The sequence below is a fragment of the Pezoporus flaviventris genome, unplaced genomic scaffold (genome assembly GCF_033815535.1).
Source record: "Pezoporus flaviventris isolate CSIRO_AGI_PZ_B2104156 unplaced genomic scaffold, CSIRO_AGI_Pfla_v1 ptg000045l, whole genome shotgun sequence".
Lineage (NCBI taxonomy): Eukaryota > Metazoa > Chordata > Aves > Psittaciformes > Psittacidae > Pezoporus > Pezoporus flaviventris.
The window spans coordinates 26,022,490-26,038,085 of record NW_026892593.1 but is presented as its reverse complement, the minus strand read 5'-3'; the positions used below and the strand labels follow the sequence as shown (position 1 = coordinate 26,038,085).

Below are 15,596 nucleotides of genomic sequence, written 5' to 3'. Positions count from 1 at the left end.
AGGAATTATTCTTTAATCAAAACAGAAACAGCTGTATTTCATGTCTCCCAGTCAATTCACATTGCTGGAAAAATCAACAGACACCTGTACAGAGAAACAGGCACCCCAGTATGTGAAGGTGCCAGAACTGACACTATGCAGATGACAAGGTTTTCCACAGCCAGGGTTTTCCAATGACACACAAGAGGGCTGACAGGATGGCTTCTGATTCAGTGATAAAATCCCTCTTTCCAGCATCATGGCCAAACATCAACTCTCTGATGTATCTCCTGACGCATCTGGACCTCTTGGAATCCATGGCCCTCCTGCAGTCTTCTCTGCAGAGCAGCTGCCCTCCAGCCCAGTCTGTTTCCATTCATACACAGAATAGACAAAATCTGAAAAGAGCATTGCAATGGATTTTGTGCACTATAAAAGATGCTACTTATTTCCTCACCTCATGCACCTTTTAAAAACAGACACCCAGAACTTTCTGTGTCAGACAGTTCCTTTAGGACACAAAATCCTGATGTGGGATCCTACCTGAGGGCTTAATTTTGAATTAACATTCTTATTTTCTCTTATTCACTCTTGCAGGTCTGCTTTTCTTCTTTGCAGACATATGACTAAATAAAGCACCCATGGAAGTAAAATGTAAATAGCAGGAGACTTCAATGGGAAATGGTCAGACAAATTCACATCCTTTGAAATGGTAGCGTGTAAAGATATGCAACTTTCCATAAATAATTTGGCTGCAGTACCTAAAGTCCTAGAGCTTCATGGGAACAACTTCTGCCAGAGTTGCTTCATGCTTTTGTCCACTTTGAATTCTTAATTGCATGGTGAATCAGATGTCATTTTTACTGCTAGTGTAAACAGAACAAACGGTGAAAGTTTAAAACCACATTTATTTTTAATACAAAATCTGTTGCACTATTACAGAAGTGAGCCTGTATGTTTACCCCCACATGCACAGATAATTCAGCATCTACAATTAAATAAGAGTAAAACTGTATTTCTCTTTTACCAAAACCATTGGCAAATCCTATTAAAAATGTTCTCTTTGTGCTTTGTAATCAATGTTTATAGAATTAATTTCTTATTTCGGTTCCCATTAAGAAAAATGATCAATGGAAAGCTCAAAGGTGCAAATGCAGCTTAATACAGCTAGCTTACTTCAGTTGTGCTTTACCTACAATATATACACGAAAGCTGCAAGGTGTACGGTCTAAAACAATGCACTGGCAAAGCTCTGAATGGTTCAATAAGGAATCTGCAGTAAAGAAGCAGAACAGTTCACTATTTTGTTTTCACAGCAAAAAAAAAAAAGTATTTAAGTAGATGCTTTAAAATACCATGCACACCATTGGCTATAGTACTTCTTACACAGTACAACGTAAGCTTTCTTGGTTTATTTGTATGTAACACCTAGAAGCATATAGCATCTACACTTTAAGTGTATTTACAAATTCAACAAAATATCTACATATAAAAAGCTTACTTAAAATTAAACTTGATGCAAGTTATGAAAAACCAATTTATTGGCAAATGAAACTGAGCATTCCTTCAACCATAGGTTGTTATAAAAATTTATATTTGGAGGTAAACTTTTGATTGAAATAGTATGCGAGAAAAGAATTTTTTAACCCATCATGGTAACCTTTTACCACTAAACCGTATTAGCACTTGTCAGATTGAGATCTGTGGTTCCCAGCGGTAACCCCCACACTGCTTCAGGGTGTAGATAATTACAAAGCTGCCATACTGATCAGGCCGGGACACAGCGGGAAATGCACTCTCGCTGGTGTAGCCGGCTAGTTTGGGTGTTTAACAGTTTATTTTACAAGAGCTTGTACCTTGCTGTGTTAGTGAATAATTAAATTTTGGATTTGTTTTTGGTTTTATTTTATTTATAATTTTCTGAGGCCATGAAAACATGTTGTGCTGGACCTGTCTAGAAAGCACTGATTTTTTTTTTAAAGGGAAAAAAAAAATCATACTCTTTTCTGTGTAGTTTAAAATATTTAAAACTTTCAATTTTTAGCACAACAGTTTCATAACACGTTTTTTCTTCACATTTTTACTTTATTTGGCAATGATAGTAGTCCGCTAATCACAGTTTACTGCACCAACTGATTTAGTAGTACAGCACATTATGGAATGCATATTGTATAAAGGCACTGAATGTATTTTGCCCTGTGTTTTCTGGAATATTTTCTCTCATTTTTATATTATTTTTTTTTTCTTTCCATGACTGTACAAATTCCAAAATGCATTGCAATGCGTATCTTTTATGCCCTAAAATCAATTCAATGTATTTTGATGTAAAAATAGAACACTGTACTGCTGTAATACTTGACAGATTAAAAAGGCTATAAAGTAATAGGAGCAAAGAGCAGATAATAGGGTCTCATTAAGCATCAGCAAATGCAAGTGTCATACTTAAATCATTTAGCAATTATATACTGTACATACTGTTCCTAACTGTCTTGCAAAAAAGACATATGATAGCTAGACATTAAGTCACCAATTTCACAACAATGTCCACAAAGACATTGAAGTTCTATATAATACTACTATAACACTCTGACAATGAAAACGGAATTCATATCCAGGGATTCAGCGGAGGACTGCATAACAAATTGTCAAACCATGTTTTTACAGTGTATGTGAGTTCATCTGTGAATTGTGTAGCTTTTTTTTTTCCTTTTTTTTTTATCATGCATTTTACTGTATTTTCAACAGGAAACAAAATTACAAGTTAATGTTATTGTTTGTGTCAGTTCCTTTTAAAAAAAAGTAAAAATACCCAAGTTCTGAACAAAATTTTAGTTTTGTCTTTTGATTCATAGTAATGTACCACTTAATGTGTCATTATGCTGTAAACCTGTATTGACCTGCATATTCTCACAGCATTAACCTCTTGTGGTGAGGAGCTCCATTACCTGCATGTTCATAGTATGAGGAGGAGGATGTACAAGTGCTTTAAACAAATGGAAGATACAAGGGGATCAAGTTCTGTGGTTACACGAATGAATTCATGGCATTTACAGGAGAAGGAGCCTCAGAGCTTTCATTTCCTTCTGCAGGTTCTTTCTCTTTTTTACCACTATATTGTCCAATAAAGGAGCCATCCTCATTGAACTGACCATTTACACCTTCTCCATAGTCAACTAAACTATCATCACTGTCTTCCTTTTTCACAGTTCTGTCTGAAGGTGTCCGGCTTCCTTTTTTTAGAGGTTTATGGTCCTCTGCATCACTGGAGACACAAACAAACAAACAAAAGGAATTAACTGATGTATAATACATTAAGACAAAATCAGCCATGCATGCAGAGTTTATAAAAAGCATGTGTGCAGCTCTATAATCCTTTAGTAAACCCACATCACATTGTAGAGACATATCAATATGATGCAGTTGACATGAATACATGGTGCAGCAATGGTTTAAAGAGAGAATGTTTTCAGTGGAGGGAGGGAGGGGGTTGCAGCTTCTTCTTTTTTTTTTGCCACATCGTGCATGACTTTTCAATGATAAGACCTGTGCCCTTGGCTTGGAAGCAATTTAGATGCAACTGCAAGCATTAAAAAGTGGGCTGTAAAGTTACATAAATAAATAAATAATTTATTCTCCAAAGTAACGAGCTTATGATGTGCTGCAAAGTTAGTCTGTTAAACTTCTTGATTTCTTTGACTCCTTGAACATGAATGAAGAATGATTCTGGTTAAATGAAACATACCGATTTTTTTTTTTAATAGTATAAAGAAAATAAAAGTGCTGCATTTCAAATAATTTGTTACAAAATGCAGGGCAGACTTGCATTTTTCAACCTTACCTTTCAAGAGACCTACATATTCCATTAAAAGGGTGCAGAAGAAACAAATGAAAATAGCCTAAGAAGAAAAGCAAAGTCCATATCCTGATAGTGATCAGTATTTTATCAATAGCAATTTGCTCTTAAAATTGCTAAAACATTTACTGTATTACAGGTAAAGCAACAATTTAGCTTACAGTAGCTAGAGCTGAAGAGCTGAGAGCATGCTTAGCCTTTTTCATAATTTATCAGATCAACCTCCCTGTCCTAATCTGTAACTGGTAACATGTTCTGATGGTGATATTGCTGATTTGGAGGACAATAGGAAATGGGAAGGAAAGAAAGGGAGGAGAGATCCCCATAGCAAAGTCCTGTGGTCTTTCTCTTGTCAGTGGAAAAGCTGCAATCACCATCAGCATATTCACATGAATCTGCAGTTGTGGTAGGCTTGCATTTATTGAAAGAGAAATAGGTGGGCTCTTTTTGGAATCCTTTACACTGCACTTCAGTTTCAAGATAAAGATTTCAGCAGCAGCTCCAAAGCATTTTGAATTAAAACCCACTATTGCCAGCTGCACTTCTTTGTGCAAATATTCACCACCTTTTCTTAAATAGAACATATGACTTTATTTGCATGTAGGGTACAGAAGAGTTAGCGATACTTGGTTTTTATTTAAAGACTCCCAGATTACAGAAAATACAGAGAAACATGTATAGAATAGCAAAGAAATTAAAATATATTTTACAATATGCACAATACTAGACTGAATATATATTCAGCAAATTATTTTACCTAATACCTAAACTCAAATACCTTAGCTCTTACAAGGTATTTTCTATTTTTTGCTAATTAAGATCTTTGAACACTTGAGAAACCATATCTATATAGCATATAGAAGGTCACACAAATTATATCATTAGTTAACAGATGCCCTGTTGAGAAACATTTCACCATTGCTAGAAAACCACTACACCAGTTTTACATCAACTTGCTTTTCCTTACCTCATCATCTTTTTTACCTTTGAAGACTCAAAGTTATCACTAAATGAAGTATACCACTATACTCTAAAAGAAGGATACCTTTAATATGCATTTACTTACAAAAAAAGTATACCGGGAATTTTATCCTTCTATGCATACACAAGAAAGAAGTGGTAGGAGTATCTATCTTTTTAACGAGTAAGAAAACTTTCTTGTTTAAAATACACAAAGGCAAAAATTCTAAACTTGACTATATCAGTCTTGACTTGGTTTTCAGTTATTGCTGTGTTTTTATGGCACACAGATAAATATCACTGACCTCCCATGCTCACTGATACTGTAAACATACAGGCTAGTAACATTTAAATGAATGCTACTCCAAAATGTCAAGCATCCAGCAGCAAAGTGAAAATGTTAGAACACTGCAAACACAAACAAACTACAGAGACATTACTGAAGAGAGTTCATTTTGGAAGGACTCTATATTTAAAAGGTTGAAGATAGAATTATGTAAAAATCACACACACAATATAGTTTATCCACTGCCCTCGTCAGAGGGTATTAGAGTCATTAAAATAGGTTATTCAAGCCAAATGAAGACCAGACCCTCACTTTGAACTAGTAAGTAGACATACTCCCCAAATAAAGAATGACCTGCAGTGGTTAATGCTTTCTGGGTAATCACATGAAGTAAAGAACATTGCACATATGATTTGCTGTTTAATTTTAAGTGAACAACTTCATATTCCTTCATATTGCTTATGCCATAATATGAAGGAATGAAAATAAATTAAAATTACATTTGTACCATATTCCAACTGGTCGAAAAACTGTGCAAATATTCTGAAGTGTGACCCTACTCAGTGTATTTTACTAGTCTGAATAATACAGTATATAAATAATACACCATCACTGTATTAAAAATATCCAAACTTTTGTGTTTAATCCAACAAAAAGCTTGATTTCAGTTTTTAACTTAGTTAAATCTGGGTACAGGAACTTCTGCTTTGTTTTGCTGTTAGGGTTTTGTTATTTGATTTTTTTGTAAACAAAGTTTATTTATTAGGCAACAAAGAAATACACAGTTGGTTGCATTGTGTCTGTGATTTTCCTACATTTTAGTAAGGATGCAGTTTCTACTGTCTGCATAACTGAAAACAAGCAAACAAACCTGCAGATTTACCCAGGAGTGCACCTGCACGGAGGTGAGTGCTGGTGTGAGAGCACCATTACAGCAGATACAAAATCAAATCTGAACCTGAGGATTCCCTTTCCTTTTGCACTATTCAAGTCCAGAAAGAAGTTCTGCCAAATCTCTGGCAGTGGAAAAACAAGTGGGATTATCCAGGGTGCTTTCCCCTCGTTTGGGCAAAGGAAACATATTCCATGGCATGATTTATTCTTTATCAAACTGGATTATGACTCTTGTATTAGACAAATATAATGTTTTGGGTAGAAGGGAAAGAAATCAAGGAAGAAAGGAAAAAAACCCAACCCAGAAACCAATCGAACAAAAAACAAGCAGGAGAGGGAGAGAAAAGTGAAGAAATCAATGTTTTGGACAGTACTTTCTTACCCTGAGGTGCAAAACTGAGAAGGAACTCTGGTGCTTTGGGGAAATGAATATATTTTCTGTTTGCTGCCAAGAAGCAAACTGCAAAAGCTGCTGAATTGCATTATTAATATGGATGCCCAAAGAGCTATAGAACACTTCAGGCTGTAGAATATGTAATACTATATTACAAAAACATTTTAAAGCCATAAATTTTGATACAGTACCTGCAAGATTTGCTAATCTTGCTTACAAATGTTCATAAAACTATTCCAAAACGCAACCATGACAGATTGTAATTACTTTCAGTTTTCATTTGTGGTTTTGCTTGCTGACTTCTACACTTAGTGTAATATCATTAAATGAAAAATAGAGTGCAAATTTGGGTTGACTAATATTATAGTGGAAAACTGAAGTTTTTGAAAAGCGTCACACATGCAGTACATACAATTAATAGTGAAACAACAAGTACTGGGAGGGAACAAAACAGGAAGTGAAAATGGGTATAGGTTCTATATTTAGACTAAACAGTCATAAAAGTTAAGTGTAGTGATACTTTTCTATTTGTTTTATTATAAATAAATTCCAAACTAGTGGCTTTTTAAGGATGTAAGTTTCTCAATTAAGACTGACACGTAGAAGCCATTCTGGTAAGTACTCATAGATACCACGCACATTTCTTGCCCTTTTAGTAAGAACAGAATTTAATGTCAAAGCCTCTTCCAAAAGCATGATTACAATATTTTAAATGAACAATTGATAATATATGAATGTGTTTCTTTTTCTTCTTAGTTTAATGAAACATATCAAGCTTACAGCTAACGATTAAGAGATGTAAAGAAGTATGGAGGTGACAGTAATGTGTAAGTGCAAAGTACAAACTTATTTTTTTAAAAAGTAATTCCATTTCACAAGCTCATCAGTTATTGAAAAAATATGTACCTTGAAATCTCCTTTCTTCTTTCAACTTTTCAATTTTTCTTCCTTAGATATGGGTACATGCAGCAACCAGTCAGAATGGGGAAGACAGTTTTACGATGGCTCTGCAGTCCAGCAGGCAACTAGTTCTCACCAAACTTTGCCACATTCATGGACATGCAAAAAGACTCAATATATGGTTAGCAATATACTACTTTTCCTTATAACACAACTATCAGAAGAAAGGCAGCATAAACCAAACAAAATAGCTAAAGTATTCTGGGTTATTGGACACAGGAGGATGAAAATTGTTGGCAGTAAATTCCTTTTTCTGTGCCCTTAGGTGAACAGCCCAGAAATGTTTAAGTACAAGCAGTCACATAAAGCCACAGAAGTACCTTAAATCAGGGCTACCCTGCACATTCCAGGAGAACCTCTGCCCTACTACCTAACAGGTTTCTGCTCATGCTCCTAAATTGACAGGACTGTGCAGATGAAAGTTACTTTCACTATGCACCTGAATCAATCCAGACTTCAACACAATTTTCTACTTCTCACCCAGCTAAACCATAAGCACATCTATACTAGTTTTCTGTTTTTTCTTCAGCATCTGTAAAACTCAGTCTTCAATCCTGGCAGAAGATGGAAAAGCTGGGAGATTAAGCTCTGCCTTTAAATAGCAATGGGTTGAAAAAAAAACTGTTTTCACTCCATGTGAAAATTTTGAAGAAAAATCTTATTTAGTGAAATTCAACCAACTTCCACATTTGCTGTTTCTGGTGGAATATTATGCAAGGCAAAATCAAAGCAATTATTTAAAAACTAGTGACACAGATGTTCAATAATTAAGTGTTAAAGAAAGCACATGTGTGTAAATGAGGACACAATAAGAACACTGCCAAATCAATTGGACTGTTTAGAGACAAGAATTCTTAAGACATAATCCCTTGCACAAGAGGGGAGCAAGCTCAGATTTACAGTGTTGAGGCACAAAACATTGCTAGGTCACCCTGGAAACACACCTAAACTGCCATAGAACTTGAATAACTACAAGAGAAAAAAAAATACTATTGTAGTTACTAACTATATTTTCATTGTTAATCAACCCAGAACAATAAGGAAGAGTAATATATTATTTAGCTATCTAAGAACTCTCCACCAACCATTTCCAGAAAGTTTCTCATAGCATATCCAAGAATTTCTAGGAAAAATATTATGTGCGTCCGAATGTTAAAGGAAAAAGGCAAAATAAACCACAAAATGTGCAAACATACTGTGTTAACACACTAGCAGTCCTGCTACTGCAGTTGCCTTGCCCTGTTTGATCTTAAGAACATTTTGCAGACTGCAATGAGATGCTAGACTCAAACTTCCTGTAAAGTTAACTAAGAAATGGATGCTTTCAGTCTCTCCCTACCCATGAATCTACAGGTCTATAGATGCTGTAATTTCTTAATTTCTCTTGATTTAGGGCTCAGAGTGGAAATTGAGGCTTTTTTATACACCTACACTGACCTGCACAGGAGCTCTAGATATTCTTTAATTTTAATTTAAACAAACATATACTTGTGGTACTTCTTGCATTTCTTGCAGTTTCTTGGTGAAAGCATTGCCTATCCACAATTTGCTATCCCAGTCTTCTACAACTCAGGAAACCACTGGGATTGTACTGCAGTTAGCTACAGAGGTACTGTTTTCCCTTATTATGTAAAAGTGCAGGTATTCCTCCTGTCTCAGGGACATAGTATACTCAGTCATTCTGTGGTTCCTGAAGCACCTGCATTTCCTTAAACATTAATTCCTTTGTTAGATCGATATGGCAGGAAGATCTGATGTTGCCTGGTTCTGCAGGAAATGTTATCTTTGATGAAGCTGAAGAGTGCAAAACTTCAAAACAAGTCCAAGCCATCCCAACAATACTGGGAAGCACAGAAACTGAACGTGACAGAAACCTCCCCTAAAATTGAGAGCTATGACTTCTCTAGAACATCTTAATTAGTCATTAAGATTTAAGTATTTTAATAAATTCAATCTTACTTTAAAACAACTAATTTTCTAAGCATTGAACTTTCTTGTCAGAAATATTGAAGGCTATTCAAGTATAAATTTGCAGGTCTTTCACCCTGCCCAGTTTCTCAGAAAGGAGGAAGCGAATCTATGTTCTTAGAAAGTTCCTCTTGATGGTCTGATGTCTTTCTGAAAATGAGATGTCCTTTTGTACTTGGCATGAAATGACTGTGAGACGTTATACTTTCCCTTCCCTCCTTTAAACTTTGGAGGAGAACGCAAGGAGCTCAGACACTTGTGAGAATAAGAAAATGAAGAGCTTCCAAGAGAGCTCTTTTTTTTCAGCTGACGTAAGGAGTGTTTGTGTTCTGAGAAATCCTTCATGATCTGGACCAAGGATTCACCAAATAGCTTGCCGCCTCTGTATGGTAAAGACAGCAATTTACATTTTAGATCTAGCGATGAAGCCCAAGGACGTAGCCATATAGCTCTCCAGGCTACAGTGAGGCATGCCATATTTTTGACGGTGAGTCTAAGAGAATCCTCAGCTGCATCATGGATAAAATTAGCTGCAATTTTACACAGCCTGCACTTCCTCTGCATGGCACCAGATGGGACCCATTTCTTTCTTCTGGCTTGTTCTTCCTCCAACCATATTAGTAACGCTCTAGAAGCATAAGTGCTGTAGATAGATACTGCAAGCTGGGCTGCAGCAAGCTTGAAAGATCTTTTAATTGCTTCCTCAACCTTTCTATCAGTAGGATCTTTAGGGAGAGCATCAGTATTAGCAGGCACTGATAATACAGAATCACCAGTAACCAAAGCTCTGTCTACCTGAGGCAATGTCCCCCACAAAACAGCTTTATCCACTGGAAAAGGATAGAGCTTACTCAGGACTGCTGGAGCTTCATGCTTTGCCTCAGGTTTACCCCAGATCCTACAGACAAGATCTTCCACTGCTGAATGGATAGGAAGTGCATTATTTACCTTGCCTTCAGATGGGAGAAACAGTTCTTCTGAAGCACATTCAGATTTGGAAGATTTTAGCATTAACACTCTCTTTATGTGCTTGAACAGGTAATTCTGATTTTCTATGTCAAATTTACGCAGAGGATCTGGCCCTTGTTTGTCTTCTGTAGGGGACTCAGATGACACTTCCCATTCTTCAGGGGATGACTCAACCTCCAAGGCCTTGACAGACTCAGATTTTTCCTTCTCAGAAGCTGTTTGATCCTTTAAACTGTCCATATGGTCAGACTCAAAAGTTTGGGAACTGCTCCCACTAGCTTCCAGAGGAACCACTGGAACTTCTGTAATTGGTACCCTGGGATGTTTTACTGAATGGGACCTAGCCTGTGCCATAGAAGTTATACTTTGTCTGGCTGCTGTCAAAGCATCTTTTAAGACAGTAGCTAACTCAGGCAAAATTACAGATTTCATTAATGAATTCTTGTCAGATTCAGAGAAGTGAGTAGTAGTAGAAGGTCTTACCTTCCTGTGGTAGGAGCTCTGATTGTCTTCTGAATCTGAGCTGTAGTCTGGGGTCTGGCTGAACCAGTGTTGGAGAGAAGAATGCTGCCTTGTCAGCGAGCCACGAACTGAGTTGCAGCTGAGGGGTTGCTGGAAAGGGGATGGCTGTCCTGCCTGAGAATCTGAGCCCTCCTCCAACCCCATTATCTGTTGCTCGGAAGCATGATGTCTAGAGCCATGCCTGCACTTCCATTCGTCTGATCTCTTTTCCTCTTGGCAGAGGGAAGCAGAGACAGAACTAACCCTCGCAAGCTCTGAAGACTGCCTAGCCCTCCTCCTGGTGTAGGAGGTCTCTGATCTGGTGCTGGAGTATTGATCCCCTGACCTTCTGAAGAAGTTGGATCTGCCAGATCTCACAGACTTTGCTTTGGTAAATACAGGGTTTGCTTCAGGAGAATTGGCACAGCTACCTTTTCTTTTCTTTTTCTTGTCCAGTTTCTTTCCTGTCCAAGTAGACATGGACCTGAAGTGATGAAAAAAGTTCAAAATACTCGAATTCCTAGATCTTTCAAAAATCACTTTTTTTTTCAAGGGAAACCCTATACCCTTTTTCCTCAAAGAAGCACTGCATCATGACCAGTTCCATGTGAGGCAGACAAACTGGGAACTGAGCGGCTGCAGTGATGCTGGGCTGCAGAGAGATATCTTCTGTAATCTGACTGGTTGCTGCTGCTGCCCTGTCTCTAAGGAAAAAAGAGGAAAGCCCAATATAGACTAATTGCACAGAAACACATTTTAGAAAGGAGTTTTTGCACATTAAATAGGATGAGCTCTTTCATGTGAACAAGTCTGAAAGCTTGGCATGCATCTGTCCATATTCACCAGATATGAGGTGGGTAAATACATTATAAAAACATTTAATAAAGTACTAAATGATTCTATAGATTAACTGAAGCTACTTAAATATGGAGACATACATTCAAATCTTGCTACAGGTTATACATGACAGCAGACTTGAATAATCTTATTCTACTCCTGAGAAAACATGTATTGAGGTCATATTATTTGTACAATTCTGTATGAAGGCCAGTTTCTGCTGCTGAAGGTTCCACATATCAAAAAACAGTGGAGGAAAAAAGGAGAATACAAAGTGGACTGCCTAGGAAGACTTATACAGTACTTATTTACCACTGCTTCCAAACAATGCTTCACACTTCCTTTTTTATCAGCCGAATTTAATTAATCCATATGCACTTAATGCTGTAATAAAATATTATTCTGAACTCATTAACCTAAGAACAGAGTATAATTATATTTTTTAAATTAAGGAAGAATGAACATAAACTGCTCTCTGGCATTCAGAACTGTAAATCTATCGCAGTCAGATCAAGATGCACAGTTCCCTTATATGAAGAAGCTATGGCAACAGAGTAGATCCTTCTTGAAAAAATTATTTTTTCTATGTACATTTTTAAGTGTCACATCTTCAGACTAACAAAGGGCTTTTTCAATTGTTTTGACACAGGAATACACTGTAAAATTATAACACCCATGTAAAATACAATGGCATTGACATATTTTGAAAATAATAACATTATTTCCTATACTAATGTAAAAATGACAACTAAAATGATGTTTATTTAATAAGCTACACTCGTAATTGTTATATGAATAGACTTGCCAAAGCATGCTTTTTCTTATTCCACTGGATATAGCTAGACTACATTTACAATAAAGGGAGTCAGGAATAAGCGCTGTGTTGCATGCTTTGAAGCTGCTTGTATATTGTACTGAAATACATGAAAGGGAGGTTTTTCTTGTGTGACGTTCCTTCACCTCTGTGTATATAATTGCTTGTTATTGGATTAGGGGTTAGTGCTGGGAGCCATTTTAAATGCATTTGTTTTTCAGTCACGTAACACAAAATTGTCTTCATTAGGCTTCTATTACAAATATATTTTCAAAAACCATAATGCTAAAAGTGCCTTAACTGAAAAGACACTGTATCTGGTACTTTAACTATCTGAAAATGGGTTTGTAAATAAAGATTACTCACTGTGAGACCATTGTGTTTAAATCTTTGATTTCACCTAGTGAATGGCTTATTTAAGCTTGGATGTTTTTGTTGTTTTTTTTTCCTAATGGTGTGGTCAAAATGATATCTACACAACACTGGATACAGAATCTTTGTAAACACACAAAAAAAGTTAGTTCTGAATTAATAAGTGTGGTATTATATACAGCACATGTGATATGAACATTGAACATGAAAAACCACATCAGCTGCTCACCTGTATTCACCAAATGTTCCATCATCTTCCTTCATAGGCTGTATTTCTGGATCAGCATGTGCATCCTCCTTTTCCTTCACTAAAATATTGAAGGAAAGGATCTGTTAATTAATTATATAATTCAAGAACAAAATATAATGTGTCATTCTTCATTAGTAAAATGTTTTCATTTCTAGAACTAAAGAGAAAGTGTTGGTAAACTACTAAAATTTCTTCACTTATGTAATAATAGAGGCATTGTTTATTGAAATCTGAATAATTCAGTTTTCCTTATCCAAGCTTTGCATTTCCTCTTGATACTCCTTTCACATTGGTTGCTAATACTGAATTAGATTCACTTGTTTTCACTGTCAATTTGTATATTTTCGGGGGGGGGAGGGGATGGGGTGGTGGGGTGGGTGAGTTTCATGCATGAAGACTCCAAGAATTTTAATACCTTTTTTTAAAAATTATTAATATTGGAAAAAATATGCATGGTCTGTTAATGTCTGCTTTCCTATAACATGATCAAAAGCAAAGCAAAACCACCTACACTGGCACCTAAATTTAACACAGTTATATCTCTTGCATGTCCTTGTTATAGGTTTAGTCGTAGTTTACTGGTGGAAATATATCTGTGCATGTAATTTATCCCTATAAAAAGCCTGTGTAGCACTGTGCCCTTTAGCATGAAACCTGCTCTCACCTAAGAAGCCAGGCTTCTTATAGAAGACATGTATTTCTGTAAGTTAAGGCTGTTGACAGAGTTATATAACATACCAACTTATAGAATTATCTTTACAGTGCTTCCCTTTGCATTTAATTTCTGTTTTTCTGGCTACTACTCAAATCTTTCCCTTTTTAGCAGACAGTTATATAATCCAATACACAATCTCTTATCTTTTTCCCTGGTAGTTTCCACACTTAATTTGTACATCATTAGCTTATGCGCTGTTACTTGAGATTATATGAATCATTCCTGACAGTATTTTCTAACTCTATAATTACTACAACTCATAACACCTTGAAATGTTGTCTCCCTGCCAGAATTTCACACTAACATAATTTATTACTTTATTCAAACCACAGGCAATCTCAAGATGACATGCTAAAATTACGATGAGAAAGACTTAATAACTTTGTGCTTTGCCACTATCTGTGCAACAATACATTTTCAATGACACATATGTATATGCATACATATGTGTGCATTAAAAAATGAATATATCTAATAATTATGCAGAAGCAGAAAAAAGGAAGGGTGTAGCAGGAATCTTCACAAAGTAGTGATAACCTTGGAATCCAACTGTCTTCTACACTTTTACTCAAATGGTGTTTAAAGATGGTGGCTCACTCCAAGTCCTCCCTACTCTTTTCAGTTTCATCACTTCACCTGTTTAAGTCTCCTAATTTTTCTTCTGTTTTCTCAATTCTCTCCACAAAGAGTAATTTGTCCTACATCCTTTGCAATCTCATTTTCCTTTTAAAAAATTGAAATATTTGGAAAAAAACAAAGATGACATCTTCAGCCCATCATTCGACTCTATGTAACGTGTTCCTTCATCATCTCTCTGCATTGGCATAGGCAGTTGGGACAGAAGCTTCTCTTACTTAATTTCTGCTGTGACTGTAGATTTTTGCTCTCTCCATAAAACAAACAGATTTGGCATAGTAGAATTCTTGTATTTAATAAAGTGATTTTATCTTCTTATAAAAATAATTTGCTATGTTAAGTTCAGCTGTAAAAGATTTGCCTATGAAAAGTTTTCAGTGTCCCCTGACACTAGTTTTCAGAAGTGCACTGGTCAAAACAAGTGAGAGAAATTAAAGCACAGTATGGATTAGTTTTCTTCTTATACTTTTGTAAGTGCTTACGTCTTTTTCATGTCCAAACTGACAAGACAACTTTAAGAAGTTTAAGTTGACTTTAAATAAGCATTCTAGAGTTTGGCTAATTATATAATTTCTAAACGTTTGGAGTCTGTAATATAGAACAGATTTTTTTCATGAAATCAATACTGTACATTAAATTTAGCAATTTTGCTTTCTATTGTAGTTAGCCAAGGAAAAAGAAAAAATCAGATTACTCTTTGATGCCCACTAGAAGTTCATTCATATCCACTCATACTTCAACAGCTGTTCGGAGATCCTATCAGTCAGTACTAGGCAAACTGGTTGTCATCATTCTTTTCAAAAAAGCTTTAGTCTATGGACCTACTACATAAACAGAACTGAAAGACTGGGGAAAGATATATGCAAGATACATACATGCACACATACACACATATATGCCTTTCATAATATGTAACCCAGAGGAATGGGAGTTTTGATAAAAGATGTACATTGTATAGTTCTAATTTTAATTCATAAACTATACTTGCCCATTACTAGGACTAACAGCAAAAAAAAACCAAAACCAAAAATACCAAACTCAAACAAACCTGAGTAACTTTTCCAAAGAAGAAACTTTCAGAAGAAAAAACAGCCTAACTGAAGGATGGTAACTTCAAATTTGGCTGCAAAAATGCAGAGGCTGAAGATGACACAGATTCTAAGGAGGGTAATGTATTTAAGAAAAAATAGCATATGAAGGGATTCATT

General features: G+C 35.9%; 1 protein-coding gene across 32 annotated transcripts in view; it reads right to left on the bottom strand.

The window, feature by feature from the left end:
- Nucleotides 1–867: 867 nt before the first annotated feature.
- The window catches only part of NRCAM (neuronal cell adhesion molecule), a 68,928-nt gene continuing 54,199 nt past the window's right edge, over nt 868–15,596 (bottom strand). For 16 of the 32 annotated variants that reach the window (XM_061467741.1, XM_061467746.1, XM_061467732.1 and 13 more), the window contains 2 exons: nt 13,017–13,095; nt 7,946–11,248 (listed from right to left, as the gene is read on the bottom strand). In XM_061467741.1, coding sequence (XP_061323725.1) covers nt 9,412–11,248; nt 13,017–13,095 — 1,916 coding nt within the window. In that variant the 3' untranslated portion in view covers nt 7,946–9,411. Of the gene's footprint in view, nt 3,242–3,817; nt 3,876–7,945; nt 11,249–13,016; nt 13,096–15,596 lie in introns of those variants that run through there. The other 16 variants (XM_061467755.1, XM_061467750.1, XM_061467751.1 and 13 more) reach the window with 3 other exon arrangements.